The following is a 19,457-nucleotide window of genomic DNA, read 5'->3' as shown; positions in this document are numbered from 1 at the left end:
ATTTATGCACACACTTACTGAAAAATCAATGTAGTAAAATTAAGTGGATATTTCAAAAACTTGTGGATTTATTTCCAAATCTTTTATCCACTTTTGTTTATGTAAGTTCCAAGAGTAATAAACGTATATAATACTGTTACTAGGACTTTAGAACTTACATTTTGGGCTTTAATGAGTGCTGTAGTAATTGGTGTTGAGAGTCTCTGCCTTTTTGCTTAGCGCTAAACCCAAAATGCTGTCATATAAAAACTTCATTTGCTGTTTTTTAAGGTACCAGCTTATCAAATTGGTTGATGAATTTGCTAATAATTTGGTTCTTGAATGTCTGATTTGTAGGATGAAGAAATCCCACAAAGTCTTATAGAAATGTTGAATAAATGGAATTTACAAAATAATACCAATTTACAAAATGGGATTATTGGGGGAGGGGCATGGTATAGAATTAAGCATTGGGTTGGGAGTCAAGCAGGCATGGGTTGGAATTCTGGCTTCACCACTCCATCTATACATTCACTCCTTTCTCCATTCTACAAATAAATATGTTCTAGACATTGTGCTCTAGGAACTGGGATACAGTATTAATAAGATTTAGGCTCATAGTTTTTTTTTTTTCTTGTTGATGGTACAAAGGAATCGACAAGCAGTTGCCTTACAGGGTAAAAGTTACTGTGCTACTGAACGTGAAGGATTCTGAGAGAACTCATGGGAGAGGACTAACTAACCCAAACTCAGGGCAGGGATGAAGTGGAATGCAATGGGATTGGAGGTTGTGGTTGAGTGTTAGGAAAGACTGTGTGATCATGGCCACCTCAGAAATAGTGCCTCCACAGTTGCTTATATTGTATGGATGATGTGTGCTAAGTGTAATACCTAATGCATAATAGATACCGGTACTCGGTAAATACAGTCCATCATCAGTGTCCTTGTCCTTGCTATTGTTTGGGCCCAGCTCACTGACTCCTTTACTCTAGTACTAAAGGGTGCTACCTTCTATTACTCCACAGCAAACACCATTCTGTTACTTGAAATTTTCTCCCCACTAAAGAATTTGTCTTTTGAGCAAAACTCAAAAGCACTTTCTAAAAATAAGAGTTGGATGTCTAGGCATATTAAAGTTAAGAAAGAAAGAATGGCCCGGGCTGTGGGCTCGATCCCCAGTGTGGGGTGTGTAGGAGGCAGCACATCAATGATTCTTTCTTGTCATTGATGTTTTTGTCTTCCTATCTCCCTTCCTCTCTGAAATCAATAAAAATACATTTAAAAAAAAAGAATGACAAAAATGTTTCTGAAGCTTAAAATATATTGTTGTTTTTTTTAAAATTTATAGGGCTATATGTCACTTACATATTTATTCAATATTAAATTAATTTTTCAATTTATTCTTTAATTCAATTTATTCATTAATTTGCAGATATTTGTTGAATGCCCACTGTAGATAAGACTCTGAGCTTGATACTCGTGTCCTCAAGAAGCTTACATTCTAATAGAGGAAATAAGACATTTGTATAGATAAAAAATATAGAGTGGAAAGTGCCAGGTGCATAAGAATGCTTTGTAATTTCAGGAGGCAGCAAATGAATAAGAAGTGCTATCTCCCCTTATGGTACTTAAAAATAGGTGTGGGAAAGGAGAGGGGGAAATAAGACATAGTCAATCTTAACTGAATGCCTACTGTACTCTTGTAACTGTGCTGGGTCTTAGATTTTGTTTGTTTAATTTTTATAGCAATCCTGAAAGATTGATATTATTAAACCCATTTTAAAGATGCAGAAACATGTACACATTAGTTTACATTACAAGTAAGTAGCAAAGCTGATCCTATGTCTCTCCGACCTCAAAGTTAATTTACTTCACATAAATCCCCATCTACTTTTCTCTTCTTCTCCCCCCCAGAAATTGGTATTATAATTAAATAAATAATTGTTATAAAGGACTGAGCACCGATTATGTTCTCAGCCTTGAGAAGGAAATTATTTACAGAGAATATTAAGTGCACTGATAGATTTAAGCAAACCAGTATGATATGCACACATTGTGAAGTTGTCTTTGGAAATTTAGGATGGTGAGTGGTTTTTCTTCTAAATTAATGTTCCAGATGGAAACATCTTCTGGCATTACCAAGTATGGTAGGTTTGTGCACCTTGCATGCTTAATTGTAGGATTTTTGTTTTGTTTTTTTAACATTTACAGATTTGTGTGGGAAGCAGGTGCTGTTAAACCTGGGCAAATACAGGATGGCTGTTCATGTTGTGGAGTGTGAGTTTGACTTACTTGGCAGAATTTTTGTTTTACAAAATTGACTATTAAAAAAAGACATGGTTTCCATCCTTTGATTTTGCTCTGTTCACTGAAATTAGCCTGTGACTATTTTTCAACACTTACCAAAGGGCATGGAAAAACTGGAAGGTTTCTACAAGGAAATTGATATTGAATTCTTTAACAGTTTCCACAACCCTGCAACTTACCAAGTTTTAAAAAAATGGGAATTATTTTTAACTTCCTAACTGAAATTATTTGGAATTTTATTTCCTTGAAATTCCGTTCTCTTTTTAGTACGGTTCTGTCTAAAGAACTATATTTAATATTGGCAAAGAGAATGAACTGATGTAAATCTTTTCACTACATGTTCTCCTTTAAAAACTTGTGGTGGCATCTTATTACCTATCATCTCAACTCTCTCTTTACTTCCCACTCTTCTTATTTTCCTATAAAAACTTCTGTCACTCTCTACCCATGAATTATTGTTGTTTTTTGTTAGCTGTTTCTCCTCTGGTCTATTCTCTCTCTTCTCTTCCCTCCTAGATCTTTCCTCTGTGCTTTCTGAAACCCCTCTTCAATGATAATATCCTCAACCTCTTTACTATATAACTGTGTATACAACTATGATAAACACTATCGTATACGACTAGATGTAAGTATAAAATAGCTAACTCACCTGACAGTATCACTTACCCTGGAGCCTTCTCAAGGGGAGACTGTTTCTTTCTTTTTCTTTTTTAATCCTCATCAGAGGATATGTTTTTATTGATCTTTTTTTTTTTTTTTTTCATAGAGAGAGGAAGGGAGGGAGAAATAGAGAGAAACATTGACCGTACACGCCCTGACCAGGAATCAAACCTGCAACCTTTTGGTGTATGGGATGATGCTCTAACCCACTGAGCCACCCGGCCAGGGCAAGGGGAGAAGACTGTTTCTTGTCTTAACCTCCTACACCTTTGGGTCTAGAGCAGGTAATATCCTCTTTGTTTCCCAATGTCTATTCAAAATAATTTCTCAGTGGCATGTACCTAGTATTTTTGGCACTTGCAGTGGATCGTTTCTAACACCTCTTTCTCTATATGATAAAATTATTTTCAGTAAAAATAATGAAATAAAACAAGTAATAATCGCCAAAAATATCCTCAAAGCATAAAATGTTTTTTATTTAAAAATATGTATATATTTGCTTTTTTTGTTGAACACAATTTCCATGTGTTCATCTTCAGTGAACAATTTTAAAGGTTTGTATTTCACTGTTCAAGGCTGACTTTAAACATTTTTGTATCTGAATAACCTTAGCTAAAACTCTATACCAGAAAAGACGTTAACTCAGAAAAGTAAAATTGCACATTGCTATTATTGCTTATTTTGAATCTACTGCTTAAACATGGGAATATGTGGTACCAGACAGTTTGGAATATGCCCAAAGCCAGATTGGAATATTTCAAACCATTTGAAACTTAGTAGAAACTGAGGTGTGTAGTTAAGTCCACTTTGTTGGGCTGACTGTATAACTGGGAGTTCCGTAAATTAACTTCCATTTAGATAAAATGTTTATTAGAGTACTCATATGAAAACATCCTAATCTGAAGCTTACAATGTATGTTGAAATTTAACACTCAGAGCAGCAATTGTTTAGAACTGAGGCCAACAAAATATTTTTTCTGGGAGAAATATTTTATCACTAGCATTGTTTAGATTTGTTGGTTCCTAGTGATAATAAAAAAAAAGATCAATTTTTTATTGTTGTTAATCTTCATCCAAGGATATTTTTCCATTGATTTTTAGAGAGAGTGAAAAAGAGAAAGACCGAGAGACACATCGGTGTGAGAGAAACACACCAATTGGTTGCCTCCTGCAGGAGCCCTGACCAGGGGGCCCAGGCTGGGGAGGAGCTTGCAACTAAGGTATGTGCCCTTGACCAGAATCAAACCCAGGACCCTTTGGTCCACAGGCCAACACTCTACACACTGAGCCAAACTGGCTAGGGCAAAAAAAAAAAAAAGATGATAGACTGTCGCCATCATCCTGCCCTTGGTAGGCCACTGTCGTTCACTCTTCTACCCTAGTAGCTTCACACTTATAGGGTCTCATTTGTTAATGATCTAAACATCCTACCCCTGTACTCCCTCTTTTTATTGAATTTATTGGGGTGACACTTGTTAACAAAATTATACAGGTTTCAGGTACACAGTTCTACAATACATCATTTGTACACTGTTGTGTGTGTTCACTACCCCAAGAAAAGTCTCCTTACCATTTATCCCCTCTATACTTAACCCTTCTCCACAACCCTACCCTTACCACACCCCCGCCACTCGCAGTCACCACACTGTTCTCTGTGTCCATCATTTTTTCTCTTTCTTTGCTCAATCCCCTTATCCCATCCTTCTTACCTCTAACCCACTTACCTGCTGAAAAAATATCAAACAGTTGGTCCCAGCCAGATGGCTCACTTGGTTGGACTGTCATCCCATACACCAAAACAGTTGTGGGTTCGATTCCCAGTCCAGGCACATATAAGAGGCAACTGATTGATGTTTCTCTCTCCTGTCGATGTCTCTATCAGAAAAGAAAAATATATATATATCAATAAACATATCCTCGGGTGAGGATTTTAAAAAATTAAATAGTTGGAAAGATAGGTAGCACTGTAAGTTTACAGTCCTCTATTTCAGTTGGACTGATACATCCTAGATATCTGGTTCTCCTGGCACATAACTATCTTAAACCTTCTCTCCTTTTTCCCCACTCCCAGAACAAAAGGGAAACTATATTCTTGATAAATCACCTCATTCCTGACTTTATAGGAAAAAAATAGGAGCTGTCAGATGGGAATACCTCAACCTTCCACCAAAGCACCTCAAAACCTTTTATAATTATCCTCATCATCTTCAAAATGCCCTCTACTCCCTCCACCCTGACCCAGCCCTGCAGTCTTCCAGCTGGGTCTCCTGAAAGTGCATCTATAGAATCAGTAACTCTCCTGTATCTTCGGGCTCTTCTCAGAGAATTCAGCCTGTCTCTTGCCCTATCTGAACCTGAATTTCCTTGAGGACCCCATTTCTCCTGAAGCCTAACCATTGGCAGCTATTAATTTTCTTATATGTAGGTATTCAGATTGAGGAGTTGAGGTTGTGATTTTCTTGTTCCTCGTTGCTTTTCCTAGACTCTTCTCCTCTCTATTGGTAGAGCAGACATACAAAAGCCCTTTTCCTTCGAGACATATGCCTTTCAACTATACCACTCGTTCACATACCAATCTCTCAATTATAACCCTTTACTCATAATGTATTTTGGCAACAGAAGAAACAGGGAATACAAGAAAGACAAACAGTCTTTCTCACTGCTTAAAGTCTTGTTATTACGGATGACATTAACACACAAGTGGATGATTCATCCAACACCTGGCCTCTTATTTTCTTGATCTTTGTCACCAGTGACCTCTTGCATTCCATTGATTTTATTTACTCCTATGGTTACACTCTGAATCAGGTCATCATTTCAGTTCACATCCAAAAGCTGGCATCTTTTAGCCTGTTTGTTCAGCCATTTGCTCATTGTTTCTCTTGGTGACCTTCAGACCCTACCCCCTTTATCCAGTGTAGATTTTATGACCTGTTATTTTTGTTACACCTTTGTCTTGCCTACTGTGACTTTTTGTTACCTTTATAGCCCTGCTGTCCATCTTCTCTATACCTGCTGCACCCAAGCAAATGTCACACAATGGTAGCATTATAAACTCATGATTAATAACCACTTCTGAGCTCTCGATAGGGCTCAAAAGCTCTTGTGCATTTATTTGTTCAAGTTGTTCTACCATTTGATCAACCCTCCATCCAGTTGGGCAAAACAAACCATTGAGTTATCTGTGATTCTTCCCTCTCCATCATCTTTCACTTCCAATCCATAATCAAATCTCATGATTTTATCTCCTAGAAGACTTCTAAATTAGACTCCCTTTTCCCATTTCTAGTACCACCACCTTAGTCCAAGCCACCATGATCTCTCACCTAGATTATTGCAACAAGCTGGTCTCACCTTCTCTAAATCATTCTCCACTGTAATCAGCATAATTTTTTCAAAATGCAAATCTATCATTGTCAGGAAAGCTGAAAGAGAAGGAGTTCGTTGAAGAAGGAAGGTATCAGATGCAAATCTGAGCATGTTATACTTTTGTTTAAAGTCCTTCCTTTTTTTTTTTTTCCTTTTAGGAACTGACATGGTCCAGAAGGCCCTACATAATCTACCCTTCTGTCAGCTTCATCTCTTGTCACAAGCCCCCTCAGTCCAACGATACTGTTCTTCTTTTGATTTCTTGAAGCAGCGTACTTCCTCCTGCCATGGGGCCTTTACATAGGCTGCTTCCTTTCATTGGAACATTCCTTCCATCTTTGAGATCTCAGCTAAGGTGTCACTTTCTCTCAGAAGTCTTCCTTTATTCTCAGTCTTGTCTACCTCTTTTCTGGAATAGTGTTCCTTTCCTTCAGAGAGTACTTAATTTATAAATTATACATTTGCTAGTAAGATTATATGAGCAATGTCTGTTTACTCTACTGGATTCTGCTGTATTATCTGTGTTTGTCCACCCTTATTATATCTTTACCACCTAGCACCATACGTAGAACATAGTGAAAATTTGTTGAATGAATGAACTTCATTTTCATTCATCCTTCATGTTATATTAGGAGAGTTGTCCCACCTACCATCTAAGGCAAATCCTTCACTTGCACTCTCACCTTTAGGATGAAGAGCCTATCCCCTCTCACCTTCTAAGGACATTCTTTCTGCTATGCTTCATCATGTCCCTCAAGTTACTGAGCTCTCCTTTCTATGCCAGACTTCTCATCATCTCCATTTCCTCACTTGCAGTCACTCCTGAACTCATTGCAGTCTTCCTTCTTCTCCCACTACTTCATTTAAACTTGTGTTTACCATATTACCAAAGCTACCTACCAATGAACTCATGTAATTACAGGCAACAGACATGTTTTCATGTCTGTTTTGCTTGACCTGTCAGCAACATTTGACTACTGATGATATCTTCCTTCTTAAATTAACACTTTCTATGAGCTGTTCTGGTGAGACACTTGGTTTTTCTCAAATCTTTCTGACCATTCCTTTTCTGGCTTTTCATTTCCCGATCCCTTGTTGATATTCTCAAAGTTTTGAAACAGCCCTCTCCTCTGTGATTTCTTTAGGCCACCACATTCATACCTATGGCTTCAGCTTCCATCTAAATTTTTATAATTGCTTAGTTGATACTTTCACCCCAAATTCCTCTACTAACTTTACATATAATAAACTTTATATAATAAATATAAACATATATAATATACATGTTTAATATATACAACTGCTGTTCCCCCGGAGTTCTCTATTTCAGTTCATAGACACTAAGATATGCCTAGTCACTCAATAGAGAAACCAAAGCATCATCTTTGACGCCTCCCTATTTGTCACTATCAGAACCAAAGCCCTGTCACTTCTACCCACAAATTATAGCTCAGATCTATTCATATATGTACACCTTCATTGCTGGAATTGTAATAAAAAGCATCACTATTCTGGCCTAGAGCATTGAAGCAACCTTCTAACCAGGTTGTTCCCCTTTATTTACGACACTGTAGCAAGAGTGGTCTTTAAGAAACCCTGATCCTGGCACTTCCATGCTTAAAAAGTCTTTAATTACCCTCACATTGTCCTAAGGTTATGTTCTAGATAGATGTCCATGGTGTAGAGGAACTTGCACAGTCAGGTCCCTTTCACCTCTCCAGCCTAACCTTTTAGCACTGAGCCCTCATACTGTATTCTTCACCCCAGTCCCTAGCAATTCATTCTAATGTCACCTGTACTTTTATTCAAGTTAAGATGACAACTCCATTGTGTCTGTTGCTTAAGCCAGTGGTCGGCAAACCGCAGCTCGTGAGCCACATCGGCTCTTTGGCCCCTTGAGTCTTCTAACGCCACTTCTTCAAAATAGACGCGCCCAGGCCAAAAACCGACTTCTGTGCGTGGGCCATGAAGTTTCAATCGCACTGTACGTGTGCGCCCGCACGTGGTATTTTGTGGAAGAGCCACACTCAAGGGGCCAAAGAGCCGCATGTGGCTCGCGAGCCGCTGTTTGCCGACCACTGGCTTAAGCCAAAAAACTTTGGAGTTATCTTTGACTTCTCCACCTCTAGAACCTCATATGAGATCTGTCAACAAATCACACTGGTTCTGTCTTCAAAATATGAGAATTCCGCCACTTCTCACCACTCCACGCTGCCATCCTGGTTTAAACCACTCTTCTCTAGCCTGGATTTTGTAGTCGCCTCTCCCTGTTTCCTTTATTGCTCCCCAGTAATTTTTTCTCACAGAGCAGCCAAAGTGTCCCTGTCCCTCCTCTTTTCAGAATCCTCCAGAGCTTCCTCCCCTTTCATTCAGAGTAAAAGCCAAAGTCCTTGCTGTGACCCACAAGACCTGCGCAGTCTGGACCCGTTAACCTTGCTGACTTTACGCCTTTTCCTTTTCCCTCTCGCTCTGCGCCAGCCATTTCCCACCTTGTCTGCCTCTGGCCTGCCTTATGGTTTCATGCATTATCATCAGCTTGAAATGAGTTCTAGGTAAAGCTTTAGTGATATGCAACTTAGTAGGAAAATGTGAGAGTCTTTCTTTAGACGAAGTGAAGCATTCTTTTACTCTGCCAGGTGGAAGGAAAGAGAGATGGGCATTTCCAGGAAGTGAGCAAAGGCAGAGGGAGATGAACCTGGTGTGTTCAGGAGCATAATAAGGTTGCAGGTAAATCAGGCAGACAGGTTGGATCAGTTAGGCCTTGAAAGCTAGGCAGAGAACTTAAATTTTAAGACACTGACTGATTAGGAAGCAGGGCTGAGAAGTGGCCAAAAAAAGTCTTAAATAATAATACTGTTTCTAGTGAGTAGAGGACTGGAATGCTGCTAAACATCTACAGTGCACAGAACAACAAAGAATTTTCCGGAGTGGCAGTGGGAATGGAGAGATAAGCTTGTTTCACAGGAAAAATAGTTTGTTGACTTGGTGAATCACCACACATCTAAAAAGCAAAGAAGGCGGGTAAAATGGAATGTTACTCGGGGCCTGAGTAACTGATAAAAGTTGTGGTGGAAAACTAATGGGGACAGGAAAAGTGTGTTGAGTTTAAAGTGAAGTCATAGCCTCAGAGCATATTGACTGTGTACTGTCACCTTTCTTCTCCTACTGTGGGCAGAAGTCATCTTAATACGCATAATAAAAATTTTAAATTGCCCTGTTTGAACCTTTGGCTCTGATCACTCTTTAGATTTGTTTTAATGTTACATATACACCTGTGGTTCTTTCTATAAAGAAGTCCCAATGAAGTAACAAAGCCGGTGTTGTGAAATCTGTTTCTTCAGGAATTTAGAGGCTTTGTTTTCAATTTCAGTGTACTCTTTTGACATTTGAAACACTTTCTGTATTTATAATTTGAAAGTGGAGACATTTGTGCATTTGGACAGCTATGCAGATAGTCTACATGTGATGGTATCTAGAAAGATTACCAACTACAAAGTGCAAAGCTTTAGGGCCCTAGTAGATTTCTTCCCAAGTGCCCCCGTGTTGTTAGTTCTTCCAGTTGGCTAGTTTCTTTGCAACTACCCAACACAAATTTAATGATTCTTTCACCCTGTGAAAGCCTGGTGTTGCACTTTGCTTATCCTGAATTTGCTTTGCTGTCATTTTTATGCATTTCAATTTAGAACCAAACCACATATCATAGTTTATGTGTTACTGCTTCTGTTAAGTACAAACCTGTTATCTTCCCGTTGGGTGTGTAAAGCATTTGGTGTTCCTTTAGTGCAGAATAAAAACAGTTCATGATCTTGCTCACTCTCCAGTGCCTGTGCATTTACAGCACAACAGATTTACCGTTTGGACACTATGTAATCAACTTTTGGGAATTTAATATATAGCTTTTAAATTCAGTTTCCTTCTATTCTCCGTAGAAAACATTATCCCCCAGGCTTTATGGGATATACCTTTTCCTCAGGCAGTTGAAATTCAGAATCCAGTAATTGTCACCTGCCATTCCTTTCAGTAAGATAATTTTATTCTTGAGATTAATTGTAAATTGCAAAACTAAATAAGGTGGTGTTTTCTTCTCGACCCTATCTATGTTGTGAATGATCTGTTTGTAATGAAATCTATTTGAGAGGATAAAACGTAGGCTTGGTCTTGAGAATAGGAAAATATGACTAAGTAGGTATACTGTAACCTTTTCTTCTTCATTTGCAGGAGTAGGAAAAGGGAAATAGTGAGGGAAACTTATTCCCTAAAATAACTCATTATCTTTATTTATAAAGAGCCATAGATCTAATGCCTTTGTTGCTCCTGTGATTCAGGTTAAAATGGAAAGTCTTAGGAGAACTCTATGGCATGAGTACATTGCCTTGGAAACATACAAGTAGCGACCCCTGTGAATATGAATGAATTTTTAATGCATTTTCACTCGTATTGGTGCTGTTGCTTTGACTGGCTATCTTAAATGAAACAAATTGTATAGATTGCTTTTATGTCTGATTTTTTTCTTAATTTCCTTTCTCATTTAGTAGTTGAGGTATTGGGTCCCAGGTATTAGAGGAAAAATTTTCTAGGGTCTTATTCTTAGGGTGATAAGGTTATGATATGTAAATATGGAACATAGTGGCCTCAACTCCTTGGAGTTAGTAAGCCACTTTCTAATATATTAATCCCCTGTTGCATGACCTATTTAGTTTTTTCTTTGAAACAAAGCAGCCATTGTTCTGATTTGACTAATGTAATGAAGATATTAAGATAATAGGTTGCAAAGACTATAAGTAATTTAGTCCAAGTACTTAGATGTTTATGCTGTATCCAAGAAATTCCCACCTTCGTCAACAACCTTGAGGTTGTTTTACTCAAGTTTTTGAAAACTTCTGACCCTACTTTACCTTTTCTAGGTTTCCATTATACCCCAAAGGAGGGGAGAAATTGCAATTTGATTATGGTGTCTATCTTCTGAACAAAAATATAGCACAGGTAAGTAATTCCTCTTCCCTCCTTTCCTACTTTCTGCATACACCCTGCTTCTTTGGATTGTAAAACCCTCTTTGTTTATAAATAAGCACTGTTTTATTTAACCAGGTACAGCGTTCATGCAGAGTTCATTTTTGGCAACAGCCTTATTCTGTGCCATTATAAATACTACTGTGAAGCAATGGGTACAAATTGGAATCCTCCTGCTAAACTCAGGAGCCCATTACTGGGTTGTTACTGCTAGTAGACTGTACTTGAATGTGGACTTTACAACCCTTTTCCTCTGCAGCTGACCAGTAATAGCTTCCTTCTCTTAGACCACTTCTAGGGACTCACTTTGCATTGGGAATTGTTTATGGAGTAAAAGTTTAGTGGCTTTGGCAAGTCCTTCGTGGTCTCCTCACCTTATCCAGGGCCAGAAAGAAAAGACCAAGCACATGGTCCTCCCAACCTGTCTTGGATTTTTGTGGTTCTCTCAACGCCACACCAGTTAACATCTCATTTAAATAATGTCTTTCACATGCCCTAGAAAGACTAGCATGCTTGCTTGGGTTTGCGTTTTCCATGCAGCGTTTCCTGAGCATACTTGGCTCTTCTTCACGAGGTAGACTTCCATAAACGTCCTAGTTGTACAGGAAGGTCAGCTTCAGTGCTCTGATTTTATTTGGACATCCTTCTAATTGGAAGAGAACATGGATGAGTATCCCGGGTTTGGCTGTTATTGAAAGACATTATAAACTGTATCCTCAGATCTCTACATTTAATAGCAACAATAATGTTCATGATTTTTTTATTTACATGAGCCCAAATTGCCTATCATCTATGTGTATCTAAAGATTCACCAAACAATTCCCTTAGTCATTCCTTGTAGATCTAAAATTATTCCTTCATAGGGTGTCATCTTTGCCTTTTTTCACCTCATTCAATTGCAGTTTAATGTTTTATTTTCTACTTTGATTTTTATTAAGATTCTTATCCTTTTCTACCATTGGATAAAATTTCTAGTTTGAGGTCCTCAATTAATCACTTGCTTTACAACCTCACACTCATTGCCCCCAGTCACACTGCTTTTATTGTCACTACCACTCCAGCTCATGTTCTGCACTCTAGGCAGGCAGCCTTGCTCGCAGCCTCTGGCCTGTGACTCATCTTTCCATGTGCCATTCTTCCCACAACTGATGCTTTCCCTCTCTTCATTTTTGGCAGAAAAGTATCTCAGTCTAAGAAACAGGACTTGCATTTCAAGGCTGCCAAACTCACACTACTGACCATGGTTGTCATACTATGAAAAAGGCGGTGCTGAGACAGAACTGGTCCAGAACTGACCAGACTAAGGGTGCACTAAGGAAAAAGAGGTCTAAGTAAATTAGGGGACATGGATACTGGGGTCCAGAGTCTGGAAGTCAGGATACTAGTAACATTGGCCTCATTTAGTAGAACTGAGTTCTGATCTGAGTTCAGAGGTTCTCTTACCCTATTTTCTTTTTCTTGCTCTAAGCACCTAGACCCTAGGTTCGAAGGCTGCTGGAAGATTCCAGGTGAAAACTACTCCTAATTAAAGCTAGGGCCAAAATGCCTGGATTTCCTCATAAATCCCAGCTTCACACACACACACACACACACACACACACACACACACACACACACTCGTACACACACATGTACACACACATGCATGCATGCACACACTTAGTTCTTTCTTCTTAGAACCCAATAGGAATGCCAGAAGTTGGTGTAAAGAGGTTCTAAGAATAGTCCAGCTTGTTTTGAAAACAGGACACACATGGAGGCTGATTGTGTGCGTGGAAAATTGGGTGAAGTCAGCCCTCCACATCAGACTCTTAGTATCTGTTTGGCCCTCACTTGGGAGCACTTCCCAGGTAGCCTCTGACTTTATTCTTAACTGAACCAAGGCCACAAGTATGTTGAACTAATTTTATTCATCTGTTTAAAAAATGGATTACTTCTGGTAATTTTGTATCACCTGTAACTTTATACTCTTTTTGAAAATGAGAGGTTACACTTGTGTTTTTGTTTAAGATTCATAGGTTAACCACTGTGGTTTTTTATAGCTATTGTGGCAGTTTTAAAAGGAGAGGACAATAAGCTTCTTATAAACAGACTTCCTTAGGTTTCAGGGTTCATTCAGGAAGCCCCTTTCTTAGCATTTAGAAAGAAACTTTTAGCAATTTTATGCCCTTTAGCCTTTCTTTGCTTCAACTCTTTTCCACCTCTTACTATTTCTTGGGAATGTTTCATTCTGTCTTTGGCCTTTCTACCATCACTTTATTACATTTCAACTTATAGCAAATCAAAAAACCATTAATTATCACGGCTTCTAGCCAGATAGTATATCAGTAAGATATTTCTAACTTTTGAAGGTTCATTTTCTATACATATATCCCAATACATGTTGTCAAAGGGGAGTTTGTCTTCTGAGCCAGTCTCATTTATATCCCATCTCTAGAGATGTGAACAAATCATACTATTAAAATGGCCCCACCTCAGTAATCTGTAAGCCACGTTAGTGGAGGTGGATGAAAGCACTGGCATGTGTTAAAGTGCCAGAGAAGAAGTAGTGAAGTCATTTAATACCGAATCCATAGCTCGGTTAAGGATTTGAATGAATAGTCAATAGGACCTTTCATCACAACCAGAAGTAGTAGTAAAATCACTTTTTTGGTAGAGGAAATGACAGAATTTAGTAATATTTGTTACTTCAGTATTTGGGATCAGTCCAGCCCAAGTTTTGAAAGCACAAGCTTAGAAAGACAGGCCTTCAAGTAGAAATCCTAAAGTGTTGTTTGAAGAGCTGAGAGGATTAGTGAGGCCTGCTTGCCCTCTTCCTGTCATTGCTGTCTGAAGGTGTGTGTGTGCTGGCGTGGTGTTGCAAGTGCAGAAAGCAAAATGGCTCGTTTTTAGCACCATTTGCTAATATTTTTCAAGTGTCAGCCCTTTGTCTGGAAATAGCATTCTTTGTTGGTCAGCATTTAACACTATTGAATGGGCCTGGCAAAATTCAGGTGCAGTGTAATTAACATTGACTTAACAAACCAGGTCCTGCCATAATTGTCAGTAAGTTTTTATAAGTATATTAGAATTTGTGTATAGCTTTTAGTTCCCAAAGCATAAAAAGTAGTAAATCAAAAAATTACAATACTTTTATCTTATGGAGAGCTTTATAGTTTATGGTACACATACATATATATTCATGTGACCCTGTCATCACCTTACAACATGAAAAGAACAGCTAATAGTAAATGAATTTGAAAACAGGATGGCTTTTGACATCCGTCACTCCAGTGTAATACCACATAATCTGACGTATACTTCATTGTTTTTTATATTTCCATCCTAAACCTGCACAAAATCAAAAAAGGTGACTTTCCCAAATAGAAAAGGAACTGAATATCCATTTTGCACTTTATGAGATTTTCATGAGTAAGCAAATGCTTGAAACACTACAAATTCTCAAAAGATATTTTAATAAATGAATGAATTGTGATATAGCACCATCACACGGCTAAGAAACTGAGTTTCAGAAAAGTTGTGACTTGCTTAAAATTGATGAGTTGGTTGATTCAACAAATATTTGTTAAGCATCCATATGCTGAATATATAGGGTGCGGCAAAAGTAGATTTACAGTTGTGAGTATGCGAAAGAGGTTTTACTATTGTGTTGTTATTTATTAATTATTGTATTATTTTCCATACGAACAACTATAAACCTACTTTGGCCCTACCCTGTATGTACTGAGTTAGGTCTCAACTGATAGAGGAGTGAATAAAACACCCAAGATCCCTTCCTCATATGTAAGGTAAGCACAAAAGGATAAATATTGTATGATTCTACTTCTATGAATTATTTAGAATAAGCAAATTCATAGAGATCGGAAGTAGATTAGAGGTTACTAAGGGCTGGGGAAAAGGGGAAGTGAAAGAGTTATTAAGTAATGCTTATAGTTTCTATTTGGGATGATTTAAAATTTTTGGAAATAGTAGTGATGGTGGCACAGCATTGTGAATTAATGCCACTGAGTTATACACTTAAAAATGGCTAAAATGACAAATTTTATTAAAAAATAATTTAACCTTTTGCACTCGGATGTCGAGTGTGACTCGACACGGTTAGCATCGGTAGCAGCTCTTTTTATACTCTTTGAATGTATCAATAATTTGAAATATAAAAAAAATCCAAATAAATAAGTTTGTATGAAAAGAAACTCCAGTTTTTTATTCTACTGCTGCGCTTTGTAAAATCTGGGGTATTTAAAAAATTAAATCCCGAGTAGAATAAAGGAATCGAGAAAAAAGCAAGCGAGTGCAAAGGGTTAATATACCCAAAACCATTGAATCACATACTTGAAATGGGTGAATTGTATGGTATCTATATATATAAAAGCCAAGTAACTGGAATGAACAGAATGACCAGAACAACTGGTCGCTATGACGCACACTGCAACTGGCCAACTGGCCTGATGGGGGCGGTGCTGGCCGGCCAACCTCCCATGGCCCCTCCCCCCTGCTGGCCGGCCCCAATTGGCCAATCGGGGTGGGCTGGCTGGATCCCACCTGTGCATGAATTCGTGCACCGGGCCTCTAGTATGATGATATTTCAGTAAAGCTGTTTATTTGTTTTTAAAAAGTCTCTGCTTCATTAAGCTTATAATCTAATGGAATGAGATAGACAATACGCAAAATAATTTTAGGTAGTGCTAAGTGCTGTGACAGAAATTAACTAGATGATATAATAGTAAATAACTAGAGAGGGGTCTACTTTAGATAAAGTTTTCAAATAAAGTTTTCTTATTTGGAGAAGCGATAATTGAGCTAAAACACGGAGATGACAAGGAAACAGACATACAAAGAGCTAGGAATCAGTAAGTTCCTTTTAGGCATGGAGACAGTTAATGCAAAGGCCCTGAGGGAGGAAAGAACTTGATGTGTTTAAGTAACCAGCTAATGTGATAGGACCATAGTAATTAAGAGGAGAGATAGTTAGGGAGCATATCATATAACACCTTAGAGATTATAGTAAAGAGTTTGAATTTTATTCTAAATATGAAGGGAAGCCAATGAATAATTTCAGCAAGAAAGTGGTATGATTTGATTTATTTTTTCAAAGATCACTCTAACAGCTCTAATGGGTCATGGAGGACTAGAATGGAAGCAAAGCCACCACTTAAGAGGCTATTTCAAAAGACCAGATGAGGGTGGATAGGTGCTTGGACTGGGATAGTAGGGATAGAGATGGAGAGAAGTGAACAGATTTAAAATATATTATGGATGCTAAACATCACTAATCTTCAGGGAAATGCAAATAAAAATGACATTTAGATATCATCTACACCTGTTAGAATAGCTATTATAAAAAGACAAGAAATAAGTGTTGACGCAGATGGAGAGAAAAGGAATCCTTGTGCACTGTTGATAGGAGTGTATATTGGTGCAGCTACTATGGAAATTCCTCAAGAAATTAAAAATAGAACTACTATATGATCCAGCAATTCTACTTATGGGTATTTACCCAAAAGAAATGAAAACACTAACTTGAAAAGATATCTGCACTCCTCCCCATGTTTAATGCATCATTATTTACAATAGTCAACAGATGGAAACAACCCAGGTGCCCACCAATAGATGAATGAATAAAGAAAATGAGACATATATAATGTTCCACTGTATGTATATGTATACAGCCATAAAAATGAACGAAATCTTGCCATTTGCAACAACATAGATGGATCTTGAAGTCATTATGCTAAGTGAAGTAAATCACACAAAGACAGACAAATACTGTATGATCTCACTTATATGTGGAATCTTAAAACAAGAACTGACCACAGATACAAAGAATATGTTTGGTGGTTGCCAGAGGCAGGGGGTGAAGGGGTGGCCAAAATGGGTGAAGGTGGTCAAAAGGTACAAACTTTCAGGTACGTAATAAATAAGTCCTGGGAATGTAATGTATAGCATGGTGATTATGGTTAATAATACCTTATTGTATTTTTAAAGTTGCTAAGAGAGTATATCTTAAAAGTTCTCATCACAAGAAAAAAATTGTAGCTGTGTGTTGTGATGGATGTTAATTAGATTTATTGTAGTGATTATTTTGTAATATATATGTATATCAAATCATGTTGTACATCTAAAACTAACATAATGTTATATGTCAATTATATCTTAACCCTTTGCACTCGCTTGCTTTTTTTTTGATTCCTTTATTCTACTCAGGATTTAATTTTTTAAATACCCCAGATTTTACAAAGCGCGGCAGTAGAATAAAAAACTGGAGTTTCTTTTCATACAAACTTATTTATTTGGATTTTTTTATATTTCAAATTATTGATACATTCAAAGAGTATAAAAAGAGCTGCTACTGATGCTAACCATGTCAAGTCACACTCGACATCCGAGTGCAAAAGGTCAATAGAAATTAGTAAAATTACATTATAGAAGATGAGCTACTGGATTGAATTGGGAGATGATGAAAAAGGAGTAATCAAGAATGACTCAGGTTTTGTGCATGAGCAACTGGAGGTTGAAAATGCCATTTAGACAACTCTAAAATTCTGGGGTGAAAGCCAGGTGTTGTGTGTGTTTTTTAATCTGTTTATTTTGTGGGATGTGGAGTTGTTGGTTTGTGTGTGTTTTTAAATGGGAAATATCAGTTCATGTTTATCTGCTTACTGAAAGCCCGGTTCACGAATCCATGCACCAGTGGGGTCCCTCGGCCTGGCCTGCGGGATCGGGCTGAAACTGGCTCTTCGACATCCCCTGAAGGGTTTCGGATTGCGAGAGGGTGCAGGCCAGGCTGAGGGACCCCACCGATGCACAATCGGGGCCAGGGAGGGACGTAAGAGGTTGGCCAGCCGGGGAGGGACCACAGGAGGGCTCCAGGGTATGTCCAGCCCGTCTCACTCAGTCCCAATCAGCTGGACCCCAGCAGCAAACTAACCTACCGGTAGGAGTGTCTGCACCCTGGTGGTCAGTACATGTCATAGCAACTGGTCAACAGGTCTACTGTCTGCCCCTGGTGGTCAGTACACGTCATAGCAAGCAGTTGAGCAGCCTTAGCATATCATTAACATATTACGCTTTGATTGGTTGAACAGCCGACCGGTCAGCTGGACACTTAGCATATTAGGCTTTTATTATATAAGACTAGAGGCCCGGTGCACAAAATTCGTGCACAGAGGGGTGTGTCCCTCAGCTCAGCCTGCACCCTCTCCAGTATGGGACCCCTTGAGGGATGTCCGACTGCCCGTTTAGGCCTGATCCCGGTAGGATTGGGCCTAAACGGGCAGTCGGACATCCCTCTCACAATCTAGGACTGCTGGCTCCCAACTTCTCGCCTACCTGCCTTCCTAATTTCCCCTAACTGCTTCTGCCTGCCAGCCTGATCACCCCCTAACCACTCCCCTGCAGGCCTGGTCACCCCTAACTGCCCTCCCCTGCCGGTCTGGTCACCCCTAACTGCCCTCCCTGCAGGCTTGATCGCCCCCACTGCCTCCCTTGCAGGCCTGGTCCCTCCCAACTGCCCTCCCCTGCTGGCCATCTTGTGGCAGCCATCTTGTGTCCACATCTGCTGGCCATCTTGTGGTGGCCATCTTGTGGCAGCCATCTTGTGGCAGCCATCTTGGGGGCAGCCATCTTTGACCACATGGGGGAAGCCATCTTTTGTGTTGGAGTGATGGTCAATTTGCATATTACTCTTTTATTAGATAGGATAGAGGCCTGGTGCACAGGTTGGGGCCAGCTGGTTTGCCCTGAAGGGTGTCCTGGATCAGGGTGGGGGTTCCCTTGGGGTGTGGGGCGGCCTGGGCGAGGGGCCTGTGGTGGTTTGCAGGCTGGCCATGCCTCCCGGCGACCCAAGTGGAGGCCCTGGTATCTGGGATTTATTTATGTTCTATAATTGAAACTTTGTAGCCTTGAGTGGAGGCCAGGGCCAGCTAGGGCGGGTGGAAAGCTTGGTTTCCTCCATCACTGGGGAAACCCAAGCCTCCTGCTCTCTCTAGCTCCATGGCCACTGCCATTTTTGTTGGGATTTATTTATCCTACCTAATAAAAGAGTGATATGCAAATTAACCATTACTCTGCTACACCCACAAACCACGCCCACCAGTCACGCCCACCAGCCAATCAGTGCAAGTATGCAAATT

At 39.1% G+C, this 19,457-nt stretch overlaps 1 protein-coding gene across 4 annotated transcripts in view; it reads left to right on the top strand.

Moving 5' to 3' along the window:
- The window catches only part of UVRAG (UV radiation resistance associated), a 274,349-nt gene that overhangs the window by 179,158 nt on the left and 75,734 nt on the right, over nucleotides 1-19,457 (top strand). For all 4 annotated transcript variants that reach the window (XM_008149987.3, XM_054724633.1, XM_054724634.1 and 1 more), the window contains one exon: nucleotides 11,220-11,298. In XM_008149987.3, the coding sequence (XP_008148209.2) occupies nucleotides 11,220-11,298 (79 nt within the window). The remainder of the gene's footprint in view (nucleotides 1-11,219; nucleotides 11,299-19,457) is intronic.

This window comes from Eptesicus fuscus, chromosome 13 (assembly GCF_027574615.1).
Source record: "Eptesicus fuscus isolate TK198812 chromosome 13, DD_ASM_mEF_20220401, whole genome shotgun sequence".
Classification (NCBI taxonomy): domain Eukaryota; kingdom Metazoa; phylum Chordata; class Mammalia; order Chiroptera; family Vespertilionidae; genus Eptesicus; species Eptesicus fuscus.
This window is presented reverse-complemented; position numbering and strand designations above follow the sequence as displayed.